The sequence below is a fragment of the Callithrix jacchus genome, chromosome 7 (assembly GCF_049354715.1).
Source record: "Callithrix jacchus isolate 240 chromosome 7, calJac240_pri, whole genome shotgun sequence".
In the NCBI taxonomy this organism is placed as follows: Eukaryota; Metazoa; Chordata; class Mammalia; order Primates; family Cebidae; genus Callithrix; species Callithrix jacchus.
The window spans coordinates 23070727-23090643 of NC_133508.1; the positions used below are offsets into that span (position 1 = coordinate 23070727).

The following is a 19917-nucleotide window of genomic DNA, read 5'->3' on the forward strand; positions in this document are numbered from 1 at the left end:
AAGTGCTAGGATTATAGGTGTGAGCTGCCATGCTCAGCCCTCTAGAAAGACTCCATTGCACCGTAACAATCATTTGGAAAGGACTGTAGTTACACGTAATAGCCATGAAAATAATATTCTTGCGAATCATTTGATTTCATTTATAAAGACTAAAATGTAGAAAATAAGTATTTTTAGTCTTCCCCAAATATTTCAAAGCAGAGGTACCAGTAGATTGTTTTGAAAGCATTTGTTTTTTTTCTCCCAATGTCTGATCATTAAAAGTGGCATTTATGGTTTTGTGAACACAATGAATGGTATGCTTTTTGGAAGAGTCAAAAATCCTAACTGATCATGGAAAGAAAACTCTAAAGTTGGCAGAAAAGGGAAAGCAAAGACTTTTTTTGAAACTTAAAAAAAAAAAAATGCTTTTAAGAGTTCAGCCCTATTAATATACTTTCTTTGAGCTCTTATAGTTTAATAAATATTTCTAGATTATACAAAACGCTGCCTGATCAGAAACAGACGCATGATCTCCACTGAGCCATGTGTGATGACTTTCTGCTGGGTCTGTTCTAGATGTACTTCTCTTCTCCACATGCTCCTCCTGGGTGACCTCACCCACTTCCCTGTCTCTGCCTACCGTCCTTCCAGGGAGGATTCCCAAGCCCTTCGTTTTTAGTGGAGACCCCCTGTGCAGCTTCTCATGCCTACTGGATATCTCTGTTCTGATGCCATCCTGACATTTCAAACGCCTCCTCCCTCTCTTGTCTGGGGGATGTATTCACAGGGAAATCGCTGGGGACAAGGTCCGAGGTCTGTGAGGATGGGTGGGAGCCAAAGCCAGACCGCAGCAGGTGATGAAGTGAGGAGGAGAAAAGGAAATGGCAGAGGTTTCTTTGGCCACTTGCCCTTTTACTGTACATGAATGAAGGTACATTTTAATTTCTACCCTACTGTCAAGGCAGGCACACTCGCCAACATTTACGAATTTCTATTACTTTGACATAACATGTCTTCCAGCTATTTCCTCTCCCTCTTCCCAAGTGAGCATTTCCAACACAGAAGGGTGGGTCAGGAAGCTTTACACAGCCTCTGTCTGCTGGAAGAAGAGCTATCATAAACCTCAACTGCAAAAAGAAGGCTGGGGCACTGAATTCTTCCTCAGGGCAACAGTGCAGACAATTCTAATGTTTGCACCGCATAAAACAGTAATAAAGACTGCATTCTATGTACAAGTTACACAAATATGTGTATTTGAAAATATGAACAAAAATGTCCAAGCTCTTCAAATAGAAGAAATACAAATTGGTTGTTCTGCCAACAACGTATGAAACCAAATATCTTACTATTTTAGGAAAAAAAGTCTTGTTTTAGAATCAACTGTCTTAGCACGATATTTAACTCTGAAACAATGTTTTTTGTCAGTGTAGTAAGTTTTTCCTCATTCATTTTCACAATTAATGGGATTAATATGACTTTTTGATAATACTCCCTTCAAGGAAAGGAGAGAGATGAACTCCCAAACATTCAGTGTGGCACTGTGGTTAGAAATGTGCACTCTGGGGCTGGGGACTGCAGGTTCAAACCCTGGCGCTGTCAATTCCTGACTGTAGGACCCTGGATGAAGTTCCTAAACCTGTCAGTAAAGCAGCTTCATCCACTGGAAGTAACAACAGCACTGATCTCATCTGGTGACTCTAAGGGTTTCAGGACATAATTCATGTAAAATTTAAAACGGTCTGGCATACAGTTTGCACCCAACCAGTGCCAGTTATTCCTTTCTTAAAGCCCACCTCCTAGGGAGATGTCTTAAGGAATGATGGCTACATGTCATATTAGATTCAGGATACAACAAGCATCCTAGCAGAGTCCTAGAGAGATGAGTTCTCATTCAAACAAATTCTACATTCTCTCTTCATAAAAAGCTATACCCATAAAGGGGCTAAACATTTTTTGGTGAGGAGGGCAGTGATCTGTGGTTCATTCCATGGCTTTCTGGAAAGTATGTTAAGTCCTATAGGGGAAAGGAAGATAGGTAAATTAATGTCCTGCTTCGCAGGAACCGTTACAGCTACAGGAAGTGAAATACATGTGGCTTTCCTTTCTGTGTACCCTTGTTTTCTAATTTAGGCTTCAGCAGCAACCACACCATTAGCTGTAACCGTCCTTGTTGGCAGTGTTTACTGTCACAGCAGACCAAGCTTTTGTTGACTGCACCTGAATAAATAAAAATGAATGAAGGAAAAAACCCTGCTAGTGGCAGTCCCAAGGAACTTGCGAAGAAAGTAAAAATGGAGCCTCCAATATGGGGTGGTGATAATCATCCTGTCCACAGATCTCACTCAGGGGCTGGCCTGTTGTGTGATGCTGAAGAGTATGTGTGGCTCTGTACACACTCTGGTATTTCCTCTGAGGAGAAAATCTGAATAAAATTTAGCCTCTGAGCTTCTCATCGGCTAAAGACCTGCTGAGTCTTCAGCACCTGGAGAAACATTTACTCATGGCAGCATGGAAGTCGACAGTCACCGTTTCTGCCTCTTCTGGCCAAAGCTGGTGCCTCAGAAGGGGTTTACATGAAGGTTGAGTTCTCAGAATGTACATTCACTGATGCATAGTACAAGGGCAAATGGTCAAAGAAGCTTCCACCATTTCCTTCTCTCCTCCTCACCTGCTACAATCTGGCTCTGGCCCCCACCCACCCTCACCGACCAGACAACTCTTCGTCCTTATCCTACCTGGCCTCGCAGAAGCATCTGACGCTGGGGAGTTCATTTCCTCTGGTTCCTGGGACATTACTAGAGTGAAAGTTTCATGAGGATGGCGACTGTGTCTGCCTTGTTCCCCGAGACATTTTTTACAATACTTGGCAGACTGTGTGCGCATCAAACATGCTCAATCAATTATCTGAGCAACTGACCCAGTGGCTCCTGGCTCCTGTAAAGGGCGACATTCCACTGGGCTTGTTCTAGTCGTGTTCCTCTTATCCACACACTCCTCCTGTGTGACCTCACCCACTTCCCTGTCTCTGTCGACCATCCTTCCAGGGAGGTTTCCCATGCTGTTTTTTCAGCTGAGAGTCCCTGTGCACCTCTTGTGTTTACTGGATTTCTCTGTTCTGATGCTGCAATGACATTTCAAACTCCTCCTCCTCCTGCTCGTTTGCTATTTCAGGGAGCAGAATGAATACCTACCCAACTGCCTAAACCAGAAACTTGCTGGTCATCCTTAAACCCCCTCCCTCTATGCACACCCCCTGGCACCTCTGGCATTCAATCCCTCAGTTCAGTTCTGTACACTGGTCTTCCCAAATCTCCCTGTCATCCATCTACCTCCACCACACCCCAGCTCAGGCTAGCATCTTCTTGGGTTAATTCATCAGCCTCTCTGACAGGTCTGGCTTCCTTCCATCCATGGCCTCCTCTCTCCCTGTAGCAAATGCACCAAACGCTCCCCACCCTGACTCTCATGTCCTAGCATGTGCTGCTCTTCTTCTAACTCCTATTGATTCTTCAGGCTTCTGGACATCACCTCCTCCAGGAAGCCCTTCCCTGATCCTGCCCAGCCTCAGCAAGCTGCCCTGCTATGTGCTCTAGAGCTCCCTGAGTATTCCATCAGAGTGTTCACCCCATAACATCATTTCCTATTTGAGGTCTGCATCCTCTGCCAGAGCTGCCAGTGGGGCTCGTTATTTTAGCCCCTGAAGCTAGGATAGTAACCATGAAAATATTCACAAACACCTCTGAATGAATAAATGAAAGTACATTTGCAAATCTATAAAATTCAACTCGAAATTGCTATCACTCTAAAAGTAACAAACAACAATCTTGAGCTCTGTTTTCAAATGGAATAGTTAAGAAAAAGGTACTTCCCAAGGTGACAGGCAGGCATAACTAAGAGTACAGACGTACCCTTTACATAAGCATGTGCTGACTTGGGTTAGTTTAGGTTCACATCCAGGAAGCTACTTCCTAAACTCTGATTCAAACCAATCCTTCAAGCTGACTATGTCTATAATCTTGCATAGTAAACTAAATGTCATTCAAATACCACGTAAGATCCATTAAGACAGGAAAAGAAAAAGAGATGTGGTCTTCTTATCCTTAATTTTTTTAAGCAAAAAATATTCTAATCATGTCTTAGTAGTTGGAAAGGAGTTTAAGGCTCATCCAAGCCAACATCCTACAGGTGAGAAAGCAGACTCAGAGATGCAAAGAAATGTATTCAGGGTAACACTGTTTGGTATTGGTGAGCTGGTGTTAGGACCTGGTTCCCCGACCTGCAGGAACACATTCTCAGCTGTCACTGCCATTTTCTATTATAAGTTTACTACACAGGTGGCTGTGTTTTTCAAAAGCAAGATGCATGTAGAATGTTCCCTCCAAGCATGCTTACAACAAATAACTTTCATTTTTCAACAATTTGATAAAGAGAAATAAAGTAAAACTCTCATCGGTCAATAAAGTGTTTCTCGCTGGTGGCAGCAGATGGGGGAATGGAAGAATCGCAAGGGCAGGGGTGGCAGACTAGAAAGAAAGAATAAATGTGATTGGGACTGCGTGAGCATGCCCCCGGGGACATGGTGAGACATACAGCAAGGTACTTACCTTTTCTTTGTCACTAGCTTCTCTAGCCACTGTAGAGCCCTGAAACACAAGGAAATAATAAAAACATACATATGGGAGGCACTGGGTTTCACACATGGAAAATATGAAAATGGCTCGGGGCAGGGCAGAGAGCCAGCTCAGTACCACTCTGCCTCCCAGCCCACACAGAATGGGCTTCTCATCCCTCCTGGACCGCGGCTCGCAGCCAGGCCTGTGTCCCCTCACTGCAGGTATTCCTGGCCACTGGCCACTTCTCCAGCCCTGACTCTGTCATGCTCATCTGTGTTTCTGTGATTCTTGGCCACCTGCTGGAAGTCAGAAAACCTGACCACCACTTGAGCAACAACTTACTCAACACTGGATCAGCCCCACATTTTCCTCCTTTATCAACCGGCAGAAATAGTTGGTCTTGTTATCCTAAAGAAGAGTCCCACTAGCTGGCTCCAGTGGAAGCATGGGGGTGTTAAGAGCCTCTTTCCCCACATTACGTCTTCCAGATGTGGGCGCATCCTCGCCTGCTGTTTTTTCTGTAACACAGTTTTCTCCCATCTTAGAGTTACTGATGAATATTCTTTCCTCGCATGCTATATATCAGTCCCCCACGGCCACTCTCTGACCCCATTTACTTTGCAGAGTCCTTCAAAGACACACGGTTACTTGTACCTCTTTTGTGCCAGCCAAGCCCTATGCTGAGCGTAGAGGTACAAAGTGGAGGAAAACATGGCCCTTGATCTCAGCAGTTTTTGCTCTACTGCGGTGGGGTTCAAAACTCTGCCTCAGAGTTCTGGGTTGTCTAAGATGACCTGAGTCTACCTCGGAGGCGGATGGGAGCCTTTAGGTGTAGAATCTAAGCAGAGAAACTTCCCTTAGCTTGTGGAAGATTTTAATTCAAAAGAAAAGCTGGGAAACAAATGGTCTAGTGAATTCCTAAGAATGGATGCCAATCACAGTGTCTCATACACAGCAGATGTCCTATGTTTACTGTATAAATGGCTAGAAAAGAATTACAGAACAATTTCCTGGGTTAACATCCCATCCTGCACTGGACACCCCAACTACCGTGAGGTCAGCCACGCCACTTGCTTCTTGACCACCTAATGAATAGACATCTATTGTCCTGGATTACTTCAGTTAGCCATTCATTAAATGAATTTACAGTTGACCTGGGAAAAGCAAAAGTGGCTTTTAGATTTGGCCATCTGCAGAGAAATCAAAAATTTTGATTACTGGCTTTCATCGAGCAGCTCAGGCATTGATTAGGATGTATGCTGCCTGTAATTCAGATGTGGAAACTTGAAAGGAAGAGACTCCTCGCACTGGGGAAGGGAGCCAAGACCAGGCTGGGGGTCTCCCCAGGGCCGATCTTCCATCCCCCTGGTGCTCAGTGTTCCCAGGGCTGGAAGGTCTGAGGGACCCTGCTGCTGGCCCAGGGAAAATGTTCAGTGTCTCTTGGGGAGAGTCAGAGCAGCACAAAGCTGACCCATCAGATGGAGATGGATAACGTGAACCATTCATGAAGGCAAACCTGAGAACCCATTCTACGACCATAGCCTGCGCCCCTCATAGCCTCGCCTGGCAGCTGTTACTTGCCAGGGTCTACTTTCCTTCCTTCAGGGATTCCTGTATATGGGCCACAAATACCTTCCTTTCTTTACACACCGAATTTTAACAAAGAATGTTCCCAAATTTTTTTAAAAATTGGGACATTTGTAATACTTGAGTACTGCTTATGCTGCTGGGCAGAGGAAGAAGCTATTCTACTTTGTATTCTTAACTGAGTTGTTGAGGGGTGGGTGGGTAGGTGTGTGTGCGTATGTGCATGTGTTTTCCCCCCTACCATATAATCCACCCTGTTTCTGATTCTCAGGGAAGCTTCATCTTTATGTAAATGCTGATCATTAGCGTGGGAACAACAAAACACAAAACTCATCCAAGTTTAAATTAATTCAGAATAAAAAGTTCTAACAAAACTAGAAAAGGAAGGCCAAGAGTTTAAGCCATGAAATGAACAGGTTCCATCACAACTGAGAGCACTGGCAAGAACAGAGTTTATGCCACAAGCCAGAAAGAGATGAAATTCTGAAATGCAAGGCAGATTAAAACTAGAATATCCAATCTCCAAGTATAATTTACTCCAAGATATGTTTACCAGATGCCTACTTGTCCGAGGCACTATCTTAGGCATTCCAGGGGGATAAAAAAAAAAAAAGTTAGAACAAAATACTTCCTCTTGAGGCACTTACACATCAGGAGAATGAATGAGGCAACCGACATTCACTGACTAACTCCCATATGCCATGCCTCATGCTGGACATGACACGTATGTATCTTATTTAATCCTCAAAACATCCCTGCAAATGTAGGTAAAATTATCCCTGTTTTAACAGATGAAGAGACAGAAGGTCATAGACGTTTAGCAACTTTTACCAGGTTAACAAGTCATAAAAGAAGAACATGCGACTTCAGAGGTCACTCTGGCTTTCTTCCCTGGGAGAGTCAGAAAGAGTCCTGTGTGCCCTGAGCAGTACCACCAAGGCTTCAAGAAAAAGCTGGTACTGGCAAGGGCCCTGGAGGGTGGCTGGGATTTCCCCAGGGGCAATTCCAGGGTCACAAAATGGGTTGATCTAAGACTTGGAGGCAGGACAGGACAAGGCTGTATTTGGGAAGTGGATCCAGTGGGTTGGGACGTCAGAGGTTAGGAGACAAGCCTAGACCATTTCCTTCACTTAGACTAGCATTTCTCAAAGTGTGGTTCGGAACCCTGGGATCCCAAGATCAAAACTATTCAAAGCCAAAATTATTTTTATAACAGTACTGAGACATTATTTGCCTTTTTGACTATCTTGATATTTGTATGAATACTGCAAAAACAATGGTGGAAAGAACTGCTAGCAGTTAAGCATAAATCAAACAGAGGCACCAATAAGTACTAGTAGTGGAAACCCAGCGTCACGCAGAGTAACCTCTGAAGCCACACATCCTTGTTTTTATGACTTCCAAACTGTGTATGACTTGCTGAACCTATGGCTAAGATGGTATCTCCTACAAATAGGCACCTAGTACACACATGAACGCATAAAATTAAATGTATCAAATCTAGACCCAGGAGGACATGTCTTTCCAATATTCTCTGCAGGAAGTATACATAAAGTACTTCTGTTTATAAAGAAGGAATGGTTTCTTAACAACTGTTTTTTGGTTTCTTAACAGCTCAGTTTGAGTTATGAGCTGAACTAGCCACCTTTTTAATGAAACAACACTTTTACTTGAAAGAATAACTGACAGTCCATGTTTATCCAGATCTGGGCATCTGACAGATGTTTGCTACGAAATGAATGAAGCTGCTAGGCTTGCCTATGTGCTGGGGTGCTCGATACATGCTGTCATTTCACAGACAACAACTGACAGGGCTTGCTGCCAGGGATAAAATTTGAGATTCCAAGTAAAAAACTGATTTTTAAAAAACTTATATCCACCACCCTGGGCTTGACAGCTTCCCCATATGCGGAAGACTTTTCTGATGACATTGGTGGCGACAGGGTTATGACTTTTTGATAGTGTATAATGAAATTCATCAATATTTGGAAGAGTCACATAACTCAGTGAACCAGTATGTTCCAAATGGCAAGTGCGTGCCTTGACAAAGTCACACGTTCAGAACAATGCATGCAAACTCATCAATGGATTTTGATGAAGAGTACAAAAATTTCACTGATGTGATTTCGGATTCCATAATGTCACACCAAGCTTTGAGAAATTACCTCTTGCCAAGCTTTGGTATAATATCAAATTAGAGTATCTATAATTATCCAAAAAAGCTGTTAAAACATGCCTGTCCCACCTTCCAGACTTCATTATTTGTGTGAGTTCGGATTTTCTTCACATCCTTTAATGGCTAACCCTGCACGGACCGACAGTCAGACATTCCAACTGACTCAGTAGGTCAGACACTATGGAGATTTGCAAAACTGAAAAACAATGCTACTTGTCTCACTTACTGGTTTTGCTTTTGGAAAATAGTTATTTTTCATAATTATGTTAACATGTAATGGGTTTTATCATTTTTAAAAATATTCTAATTATTTCTTATATTAATTTTTCATACTGTAAGTATCCACAGACACAACTCACATCTGCAAAAGCTTTTGAGGGTCCTCTTTAAGAGTGTGAAAGGGTTGGGACCGAAAACCTTGAGAGCCAAATGTCACAGACCAGAGTTTGGCACACTTCTTCTGCAAAGTGCCAGAGGGTAAATGTTTGAGGCTTTGTGGTCCCAAATTGTATCTGTGGTGACTACTCAACTCTGCCACTGAAGTGCAAAAGCAGCAACATACAATACAGAAGCAACGGGCATGGTGGTTTTCCAATAAAAATGCATTTATAAAACTGGCCCAGCCGGGCGCACTGGCACATGACTATAAACCCAGCACTTTGGAAGGCTGAGGTGGGTGGACTGCTTGAACTCAGGAGTTCAAGACCAGCCTGGGCAACATGGTGAAATCCCCTTTGTATTTTTTGCAAAAAATACAAAAATCAGCTGAGCATGGTGATGCATGCCTGTGGTCCCAGCTACTTGGGAGGCTGAGGTGGGAGGACTGCTTGAGCCAGCGGGGGTGGAGGTTGCCATGAGCCAGACTGCACTCCAGCCTGGGCAACAGCGGAAGACTCTGTCTCAAAGAAAAGGGATTTGGCATGGCCAAGTCAGAGTTTGCCAACTCCTAAGCTGGACACTCTCCCCCAAGGTGGTAATGTCAGAAGCCAGATCATGTCACTCCACTTTCAGAATTTCCAGGGGACCCCCTTTCCCTCCAGGTCTTTGAAATGGTCTCTGTACTTACTGTTCCCTCTGCCAGCAACATTCTCCCTCAGCTCATTTCCTCGTCTCCTTCAAGTCTGCTCCAATATCATCTTCCCAGGGGAAACTTCCTTGACAGTCTGCTACTTTCACTTACTGCCTGTCTTTATGCACTAGAATGTCCGCTCCCTGAGTGCAGGATTGGTTCGCTCATCCTGGTATTTCCAGCACCTCTGAGAACAGTGCCTGGAATGTAGTTGGTTGGATATTTAAGTAGATGTGATACCTCTAACACATGCAAGTTTTTTTGGTGAAGCAAGCATTGACTGCCTCATTGGAAGAGGAATACACTGCTACCTGCCTGGTAGCTTTAAGCACTGAGTGAGTCTTAAGCATTTTTTATATCAATGACAACCTTTACAATGTAGAAGAATAAGCTTGAGTTACTTTATAAAAATTAATAAAATCAATCTCACCTTTAAGTCGTATTTCCTATACACAGACAAACGGTGGCTGAACACATTTCTTGTAACAATCACATATATTTCAACTCCATCAACATTAAGCCGATACATGCCCAAGAATTGAGGAAGAAGGGTGACCCCATGACATTCCACTATGTACTGCATAGGAGAGAAAGAAAAAGGAAAACATCCAATCAAAAGATTGCTTCCTTAGATGTAAACTACATAGAACCATGGTGTTTATACAAAGTGAAAACCTCCAGCCATTAGGGTCCTAGTTACAGAAAATGGCCACATTTGTACGGCTTACCAACCACATCTGTGTTCACCATCTCTATACAGACGAGAATATTCAATTTTATCTCCAAACAGATTATTCCCCCCAACATTCCAAACGAATTTGTAAGGTCAAACCTTGGATACAGTAGTGTAAGGCAAGAGGACATGTGATTGTCTTTCTCAAATTACTTTTAAGGGATACTGCACTCCACCTAGTGACTCTGTCTATCCCCAAAGCCCTGACTACAGGGTTGTGGCAGAGCCACGTGGCCGCTAAGATCAGCTTCTCTAACAGTGTAAAGTCGAGACTACAGAGGAAATTGTGGAGAGCCCAGTGCTAGAAGCTGGGAGGGCAGAGCTAAGCTTCCTAAGAGAGCAGGGGAGAAAGGGGCAATCTCTGTGACCACAGCACCCTCGCTCCTGCTCTACTGGATGGGGCTGCCTGGTCCCTGCTGGTTTCCACTAAGTTCACTGGACAAGCACCAGGGTTGACACCATTTCCAAGGGGAGTTGCAAAAACACAACACGACCTTGGCTGTCTTTCATGACCACACTCCAGAGGGCCACAAGATGGAGCCACTTCTCCCTGAGAGCACATTTTCACAAAACAGGGGTCCCTCTGCACTTCCCAAAAAAAGCTTAGGATTTCCTTCTTTTAAAATGAGGGGGAAGGATTATTTCAAAAAGCTCTCCTATGTCCATGACACATACGTGTAATCTCTAGGATAACAAACAGAATAAATGGTGAGATTTCATTATTGTAAACACTGTACATGTTGGGCATATTCAGAGATGCAGGAAGAACGTTCACCAGATGCTGACGATGCAATTGGAGGAAATTCTGATCCTTTTTTATTTCTATACTGCTTGAATTTCTTTCTTTTTTCTTTCCTTTTTTTTTTTTTTTTACGACGAGCATATCGTAAAAAATACAAAAGTAATTAGAATGTCCTTTCAAACTTTTCATTGTAAATACTATTAATAATCAATTCTGGTGATATTTAACCACCGTAAGAAGGAAAAGGCCTTCAGTTCTGTCCATTAAAGATAAGCAGCACTGGCACCTGACTTTGATTTTTGTCATCCAGTATTTCGGCAAGTTTTAAAGATGCCTCTTCCCTTTCTTTTTTCTTGCTGACAATAACTGAGCTATGTATTTTAATCTGATGTAATTCCTGAGTAGAGTTCCACCTTGTTATTTGAAATCGGATGAGTGAAACATTTCCTATTTCTTTCCTTTCAAAATATAATAAATTGAGTTTTGCTAATGCAAAACAGGTAGTAGCCAATGGGTGAAAAGAACATTTCTCACGTCTGATCTGAAGAAATAAAGAGGGTTGTTGTTCTTGGCCTCTGTTGAAAGATGGCCAGATGAGCCTTCAAACATGGAGATTGGGGAAGTCCAGCGTGCAGTAGAGACAATGTATGTTTGCCAGCCAGAAAGGCGTGTCTATGTGTCCTGGCACCTCTGTTTACTAGCTGTGAGATCTTGGCCAGTTACCAAATCACTCCACATTTTACTTTGATTTTTCCAGAAAAAGCACGTGATTCCTACCATGAAGGTTCTTTTGAGGATTACAGATAAGAGTATGTCAAAATACTTCACACAATGCCGTGTACTATACTATACTGCAGATGATAATGATTATTTTTATTCATTCAAAACTCGGTTAAGAAATTTTAATGTTACACCTGTTTTGTGCTCCAGACTGACATACACATGTCCTGGGAGGAATCTGCTCTGAGGCAGTTATTTTTGGGGCCCACAAGACACAGTCCCTGTCCTGGGGCACACATCGGTTTTGCGTTTGCTGCTCAACCCCTCTCTGCACTGCCTCATGATAGACTGTCTTTTCAGAGTCCTGCCATGTCTCTTTGGTTCAAGTTGCTGTGCAGAGCCACCGACAGCCATGTCTCTTTTCCTCACAGTGGAAAAGAACTATTATTCATGCTGACAAATATGATAAAGAGATCTTTTGAATATTATACAGGAAATCATTGACTAACTGCCCACCTCTCAGGAAAAAGCACCCATACAGATCACATTCTCTATCTCTCCTACCTTAAAGGTGAGCTAAATTAATACACTGAGAAGAGACAGATCACATCTGACTACTTTAGCAGCAAGTCTACGCGCAACTGTTCTCAAACCTGTGGTTCACATATAGGGCTCCTTGACGAATACCTAAAACTCCTGAGGATATAAACATGTACAAACCCACAAGTCAAACCAACTTGTTTGATTTTCTATTAGATTCCAGGATTGCCAAGCTGCAGGTGGTACCAAAGGTTTAGAAAGCATTAATGGGCTAAAATTTTGCAGCAGAAAAAAATTCCACCCATTGACTGAATTTCTGGAGGGGGAGCACTGGGAAAGGGCACACCGGTGCATTTCCATGGAGGAACATTTAACTGGGTCTTCAACGCCTGGACTAGGAACCTCTGTTCTCTAGCACGATGCACTGTTGTAGGTAGATGTCGACACAAAGAGGGCTGAATGAGAATCCTCGTGGATTCTCCCAGCTGACCCAGAGAATGCTGAGCACAGATCTGTAATACCAGTGGGCGTAACTCCAAGGATTCCTATACACACCAGCTTCTGGAGGTCAGCCTCGAACCAGGGAGACTGTAGATTCACAGCTGCAGCTTTAGCTGGAGTCTCCCGAGCCTTGGCCACATGACACAGCCAGGAGCCCTGTTGGTGTTCATTACCTGTGTGACCCTGGGAGAGTTATTCAACTTCCCAGTCTGCATTCGGAAAATGGGGGATAATAATATAGCACTTAACAATGATTATAACGTTTTTAGAACAGAGCCTACCACATAAAAAGTAGTGTGGAAGTGTTATGTATCTTTTGAACCTTTTCCATTTATCAAACCTCAAAACCCCTGAGAGTGATATCTCAGTATCATTCACCGAGGCAGAGTGTGGTGGCTCACGCCTGAAATCCCAGAACCTTGGCAGGCCGAGGTGGGCGGATAGGTTGAGGTCAGGAGTTTGAGACCAGCTTGGCCAATATAGCGAAACCTTGTCTCTACTAAAAATGCAAAAATTAGCCAGGTGTGGTGGTGCATGCCTGTAGTCCAAGCTACTCAGGAGGCTGAGTGAGGCATGAGAATCGTTTGAATCCAGGAGGCAGAGGCTTCAGTGAGCTGAGATTGCGCCACTGCACTCCAGCCTGTTTACCAAAAAAAAAAAAAAAAAAAAAAAAAAAAGAAAGTTCACTCAAATATTCATTAAAAAAAAATGTACTGAGCATCAATCATACGCCTGGCACCATGAGTGGTACTGACTCTGCATCAGGGAGTAGAGACGCCTGGTCTTGTCTGTGTGCAACTTATCCTACTTCAGGTGGGAAAAGGTGCTGTGGGAGGAATCGCCTTGACTTCCATCTCCCAGTGACACAGTTTGGATATTTGTCTCTTCCAAAGCTCATGTTGCAATGTGATCCCCAATGTTGGAGGCTGGGTCTGATGGGAGGGAACTGGGTCATGGGGGAGGGTCCCTGATGAATGGCGTGGTGCTATGGGGAGGACTCCTTGTGGAAAAGGGCCTTGTGCTCTCCTCTCTGCTACCCCACCTCTCGCCAGCTCCCTACTACCTTCTCACATGAATGGAAGCTTTGTGAGGGTCTTACCAGAGAGAGATGCTGACACCATGCTTCTTGTCCAGCCTGCAGAACTGCAAGCCAAATGAACCTCTTTTACAAATCACCTAGCCTCAGGTATTCCTCACAGCAACACAAACAGGCAAAGACACTCAGTGCCCACATGGTGGATCCCCTTCCAAGACCAACCTCTCCAGTCACTCTGGAACCTGATTTGTCGGGTTCTTGGGCATCCTCCTTCTCAGCCCAGGATCCTCAATCTCTCTCTCTGCACTAGCAGCTTCTCAACAGTGCTTAATTGTGCTAAAGTTTCTCAGGAAAGCAACAAAAACAAAACAACAAAACACCCCTCCTCAACTGCAGAAATGCACTGTGTGGCACTGCCTGGATCCTGGCTTGAATGTACACTTTGAGGGCAACTGGGGATACCTGATTATGCCACTCACTAGATGTTTGGTGACAGTAAGAAATTTATGGGCCATTTTCTCAGCCCGAGAAGTCCTTATGTTTCACAGAAGCATACCAAAGTTTTACAGAGGAAATGTGTCTGTGATTTACTTTTGAAAAATTTCTGCAAAAATACAATGAAGCAAACATGACAAAATGTTAGTAACTGTTAAATCTAAGTGATGGGTATACGCTACCAACTTTCTGTATGTTTGAACACTTTTATAATAAAAAGTACAAAGAAACGCAAACCCTTCTTTGATTCTGTGTCTTTCTCCATCTCCGGTCTCGCTCCTGACTGGCTTCTTGGCAGAACTGTCTGTGCTTATTTCCTGTTGCTCCGAAACCCCCATCCATTCTGTAGTTCATTCTGCTCTGGATTTTACATTCCTATCCCTGCAGAGCAACTGTTCCCCCTGAGCTCTCAATGACCCTTGAGTGGTTACACTGGACGGATGCTTCTCCGCCTTTCTCTGTCTTGAACCCCAGGAGCAGACAGCGCTCTTGTCCCAGGCTTCCTCCCTTGGCTTCTGAGATGCCGCGTTCTCCTGGCAGTCCTCCTCCTACTCCGTCCAGCTTTCCTGCCCTTTGGCCAATTCTTCCTCCTCTGCATGCCCATTGTCAGGGCTCTGACCTAGATGTCCTCTTATCTTTTCTTCTTCACGATGTACAGGTTACCTGATCTACACCTGTTGTTTTCCTTTCTGCATCTCAATAATCCCCAAGCTTATGATTCCCAGTCCACGACCTTTCTTTTCAGTTTCACATCCATATACATATAGGATTCATCTAGTTTTTAATGTGGCTTCCTGTCAAATGTACGCTCCATGAAGGTGGCAAGCACTGCTCTTAGCAGGACCTCACATGTAAAAAACATTTAATATACAACTGTTGAATAAAGAAATGAATGTAGCAAATAATAATTTTTTTAAAATGAACATGTTTCCTAAAGATGCCTACTCTCTCTACTATCTTTATAATCAACACCATGACTCTTACCGCCAGGTACCATAAATAGAAAAATTCTAGATTTTGAAAGCAGAAAAAAACCCGTCATTTATGATGAAAGGGAAACCCTAGATTCCTCTCACGATGGCCGTGACAAACGAAGAATTTTACACAAGAAAAAAGTAGGAAAAAAGCAGGCATGTCAGCCGTGACAGAAAGAAAAGAGAGTACCACAAAATAACTGCTTAAGGATGTCAGTCTTAAAATAAAAAAGGCAGTCACATGGTTAATTTGGGGAAGAATTCAGAAATGGTCGCAGTTTATCTGCTCTGCGGTTATTACTGCACATGTCAACTGTACCACATAAAGGACCCTCATTGTCTAGCATCACAGGAGGAATGCAAGTTTGAGGGTAGAGAAGAAGTATAACCCTAGTGATATCAATCCATCACTGAATAAGAGTAAAGAATCACACCCAATGATTGAGACAGGATTCACACTTAAAATTCTCTCAACTTCCCAAAGTGTGTGTGCACTAACAAAGCTGAGAAATGGCATTCTCTTTAAACCACAGAATCACGTGCACAGCAATTAGAAAACGCCTGCCTCCTTCCCCTCCAGCTCCTCTCTATCCTAACCTCTGTAGGGGAAGGGATCTTTGGGCTAACACTGCCTAGACGTGATGCCCCCATACACAAACAACAGGGGGACTAGCTGCCTTGAAGATGCCCCATTCTGGCTGGGCATGGTGGCTGCTGCCTATAATCCCAGCACTTTGGGAGGCTGAGGTGGGTGGATCACTCACTTGAAGTCAGGAGTTTGAGACCAGCCTGACCAACATGGTGAAACCCATCTCTATTAAAAATACAAAAATTAGACAGGCATGGTGGTGGGTGCCTGTAGTCCTAGCTACTCAGGAGGCTGAGGCAGGAGAATCGCTTGAACCCGGGAGGTGGAGGGTGCAGTTAGCCAAGATTGTTGCACCACTGTATTCCAGCCTGGGTGACAGAACAAGACTTCACCTGAAAAAGAAAAAAAAAAAAAAGACATCCCATTCTGATGAATGTGGAGATACGGGAAACAGGGCCTGCTGATGACTCAAGCAGGGCCAAAATGCAGCCAGCACCCTGGGGTGAGGGGTGGAGAGGGCCAGACGGAGGCAGGCAGAGGCAGGAAGGGGTGAGGTAGGGAGACTTCCACGAGCACCTAATATGTGCCCCAAATGCTCTCAGAGACACAAATTTTATCTTTAATGCATGCCAGGGATTCAAATTTCAAGGACTCTCCATGACAAATAATGCTGCAGTGTCTCTGTGTGTATTTATGTATAAAGTGAGATTTTTGTAAACATAAAAGAAACACCAAAAGATTATTTCTATCTTATGTTGCTTCTAGGATCATAACCCTGAGTACATTTTTCTTCAAGAAAGTAAACATCATAGACAAGTTAACAAAATAATTTGCAATACAATACTTAAAAAATAGCAAGAAGAGGTTGGGCATAGTGGCTGCATACACCTGTAGTACCAGTAATTTGGGAGGCCAAGGCGGGGGAATTATCTGAGCCCAGGAGTTTGATACCAACCTGGCCAACATGGCGAAACTCCATCTCAACAAAATACAAGACAGCAAGAAGAGCATGCACTGGGGGCACCACTATGCCATGCTTTTAATAATCTATTATTTGGCCCAGGCATTCTCTTCTTTGTAAAAGTTGTAAACATTGTACCTATCACCTTTTGTAAAACACTGTTGGCTCAATCACAAGACAATCTAAGGAGGCTTTACTTCCTCTCTTCTACATGTTTAACATTCAGATTACAAGAATGGCAAAGTTCTAATTTAGTCCTTGGGCTGCTCTTTAGGAAAGGAACATTTCTTTCACTTTCAACCACGGTCTAGATGTGGCTACAAGGCAATCCTTCCCCAGTGGCAAAAGGACATCATCAACACAGCTGTCCCTATCTGTGATGGTAATGTCTCACTTTACAGACTCGACAGGTGCAGTGCTCCAGTGCGGCCCGGGAGGCTCCTTTGTAGAATGGATGGTCTGCCAACTCCTGTCTGTAGCCACTTTGAACTCCCAAGGCAGACGAGGCTGCAAATGGACCAAACACTGAGCAATGCTGGCCGTCCCCCGTGTGGCTCTGAGATGAAGAGCACACACCAGATAAGTGGGCTTATTCTTCTGTGAGAGCACAGGCAGCACGCACGCAGTACCGAAAAGGGTTCCTTTCCGTGGTTCCTCGAACAGGACTTTTCCCTGAGGCATTCTTCCTGGTGGCACAATGCTCACCTGTCATTTCCACCTGTCTGGGCTCTGCAGGTCACCTGCAGCCAAGCCCTCTGCTCACCTCAAACAGCAGCTTTGCCTGGCACCTGGAGCAGTGGTTTCGATGCCTGCAATGCAGCTGTGGCACTGAACTTCCATCTCAACAGGTGCTGAAAATCTACTCTCAAACTTCATAAAAGTGAACCTGATTATCACCAATTCTTCCTATACTTATTATTGTGTAGCTAAATCAATCACGCTTATTCTTGGGGTCAGCTTTCCTATTCTCAGTGTTAAATTCACTATATTACTAATACTTGCGTTTTTAAATATCGTTTTTGCCCAGCTACTTGGGAGGCTGAGGTAGGAGGCTTGCTTGAGCCCAGGAGTTTGAGACCAGCCTGGGCAACACAGACAGATCCTAGCTCTTAAAAAAAAAAAATTAAAATAGGCCTTTTATTAAGTACTGTTCACTTCTGCACTGTCATAGCTGGTCACCTCTCGTCACTTCCCTTCATTACTTCCACATAATAGCTTCTGTTACTTTCTAAGAGTGCTCTCAGAAACTTTGCTATTTGCTGATTTTTTTTTTGGTCTGTAACCTGCATTTCCAACACTAAGTTTTTATTTTCTGTCTTTTTAAAACCCAGTTTGCGTATAACTGGGCGTGGTGGCTCATGCCCGTAATCCCAGCACTTTGGGAGGCTGAGGCAGGAGGATCACTTGAGCCTGGGAGGTGGAGTCTAAGGTGAGCCTCAGCACTGTACTCCAGTCTAGAATACAGACCAAGACCCTATCTGAAAAAAAACATCGACTTATAAACGATGTCATCAATAAGGTAGTTTCTCCCTTCCTAATTATTCCTCAGAACTTTTTCCTGTACTACTGTGTGCTTGTTAGAAATGTAATGCACAATGATAAATTAAAGTCATGGAATTAGGCTTTCAAAAACATAAAATGTAACAGCCACCAGACCCAGGTTTCCTTTGCTCTTAGGCACTCACCGAAAATAACAAGGGTTATGAAGGCCTGATTTGTTGCTCTGCTCATGGAGACTGAAATGCCATTAAGAGATTCACAGCTGAGTGAAGGCTGCAGCAGAGAGGGTTCTAAGTGATTCACTGCAACAGATAAATATTTATATCTCCGCATGATAGTGTGAACCTAGGCTCCGGCTTTCGGAAATTGCTGTTATTACCATGTTTCACTCATTTTTTTTTAAAAGCTTGAAGTGACAATTTAATACAGCATCAAATTAGTACTTCAGTGTAAAGTCTTGTTTCATTTAATGTTTCTGAAAGGTTAAATTATCCATAATCTTCATTGTGCCTCTGGCTATGTTTATAGATCACTCCTACAACATAGTTTACATAAAAGAAAAGGAGAGGGTAACGAAAGTAAGGGGAGACAAGAAAGAAGTCTGAGCGGCCAGAAATTATGGATTGCTTTGGTGTACAACGACCAAATAAATAACTTAGACACTTCCTTTGAGTGGATGTCTTGGTATGTTTGGGGAGAATGGTCTGTGTCAGTTAATATAATTTCTTTTGATTTCTAATCGTCTTGAAGTTAAAAAAAAAAAAAGACGACTACATTTAAGCAAATACAACAAATAAAACTTTACTGTTTTTCTTAAGCTTGACAAAATCAGGCTTAAAAGAAACAAGCATTCTTCTGTAGTGTTTACACAAATTCTTAGTACTGAGATCTGCAGAAATGCCTAAATGCACACATGGACATGCCTAACTCCATTTGCAACACACCATAATGAAGACCCATAAATAAAAAAATCATTAAAAATGAAATAACTTTCTAAAAAATACAATAAAGTGCTTTATCATATGTACAGATGCCATTTGTTACAAGCAACACAGAATGGTTGTTCCACGTATGACTTCTGGTGGGGGGCTTTCACAAGCCCAAGGTCTCTGGAGAGCGCATCCCAGACAAGAAACTTAGCTGGTATCAAAGGCAGGAAGATTCCAGAATGGCCTCTGTACCCCACATACAGTGGGGAGCTGGGCCCTGAGTGGCCTATGCTTGTGGGTTGAGGGCTGAGCATTTGAGCAGATGCACCCAAGAATAGGTATGCCAAAGAGCATGTGAGGAATTGGGGTCCAAGCCAAAGTGTTGGAGGTGCTAGACAGAGCCTGTCACGAACACATGGGTGCAGGGACACTGAGGACATCAGCATGGTCAGGGAATAGGCCCAGGGGCTCCTACTCCTAGCAGAACCCTTGAGGGGTGCTGATAGGGTCCAGGGCTGAGATTCCCCACCCTCCTCTTTTGCAGAAACAAAACTCTCTGAAAAAGAACTTCCCTAAATTAGAGTCACAGAGGCCTTCCCAAGCATTTCAGAGGTGAAAATGAAGCTATGAGTTCAGCAAAACTCTCAGACACTAAGGAAAGCAAGTGTAGCTAGAGATAGGATGCCCAGATTTCGTTCAGGGAAGGCCGTGCGGTTCACAGAAGGCCTGCAGGGGCAGCTCCTTCTAGGTCTGCCTTCTGAGGGCAGCCT

At 43.6% G+C, this 19917-nt stretch overlaps 1 protein-coding gene across 4 annotated transcripts in view; it reads right to left on the bottom strand.

The window, feature by feature from the left end:
- PIP4K2A (phosphatidylinositol-5-phosphate 4-kinase type 2 alpha) overlaps positions 1–19917 on the bottom strand; it is a 175221-nt gene that overhangs the window by 25573 nt on the left and 129731 nt on the right. For all 4 annotated transcript variants that reach the window (XM_002750093.6, XM_009000035.5, XM_035306939.3 and 1 more), the window contains 2 exons: positions 9858–10004; positions 4587–4625 (listed from right to left, as the gene is read on the bottom strand). In XM_002750093.6, coding sequence (XP_002750139.1) covers positions 4587–4625; positions 9858–10004 — 186 coding nt within the window. The remainder of the gene's footprint in view (positions 1–4586; positions 4626–9857; positions 10005–19917) is intronic.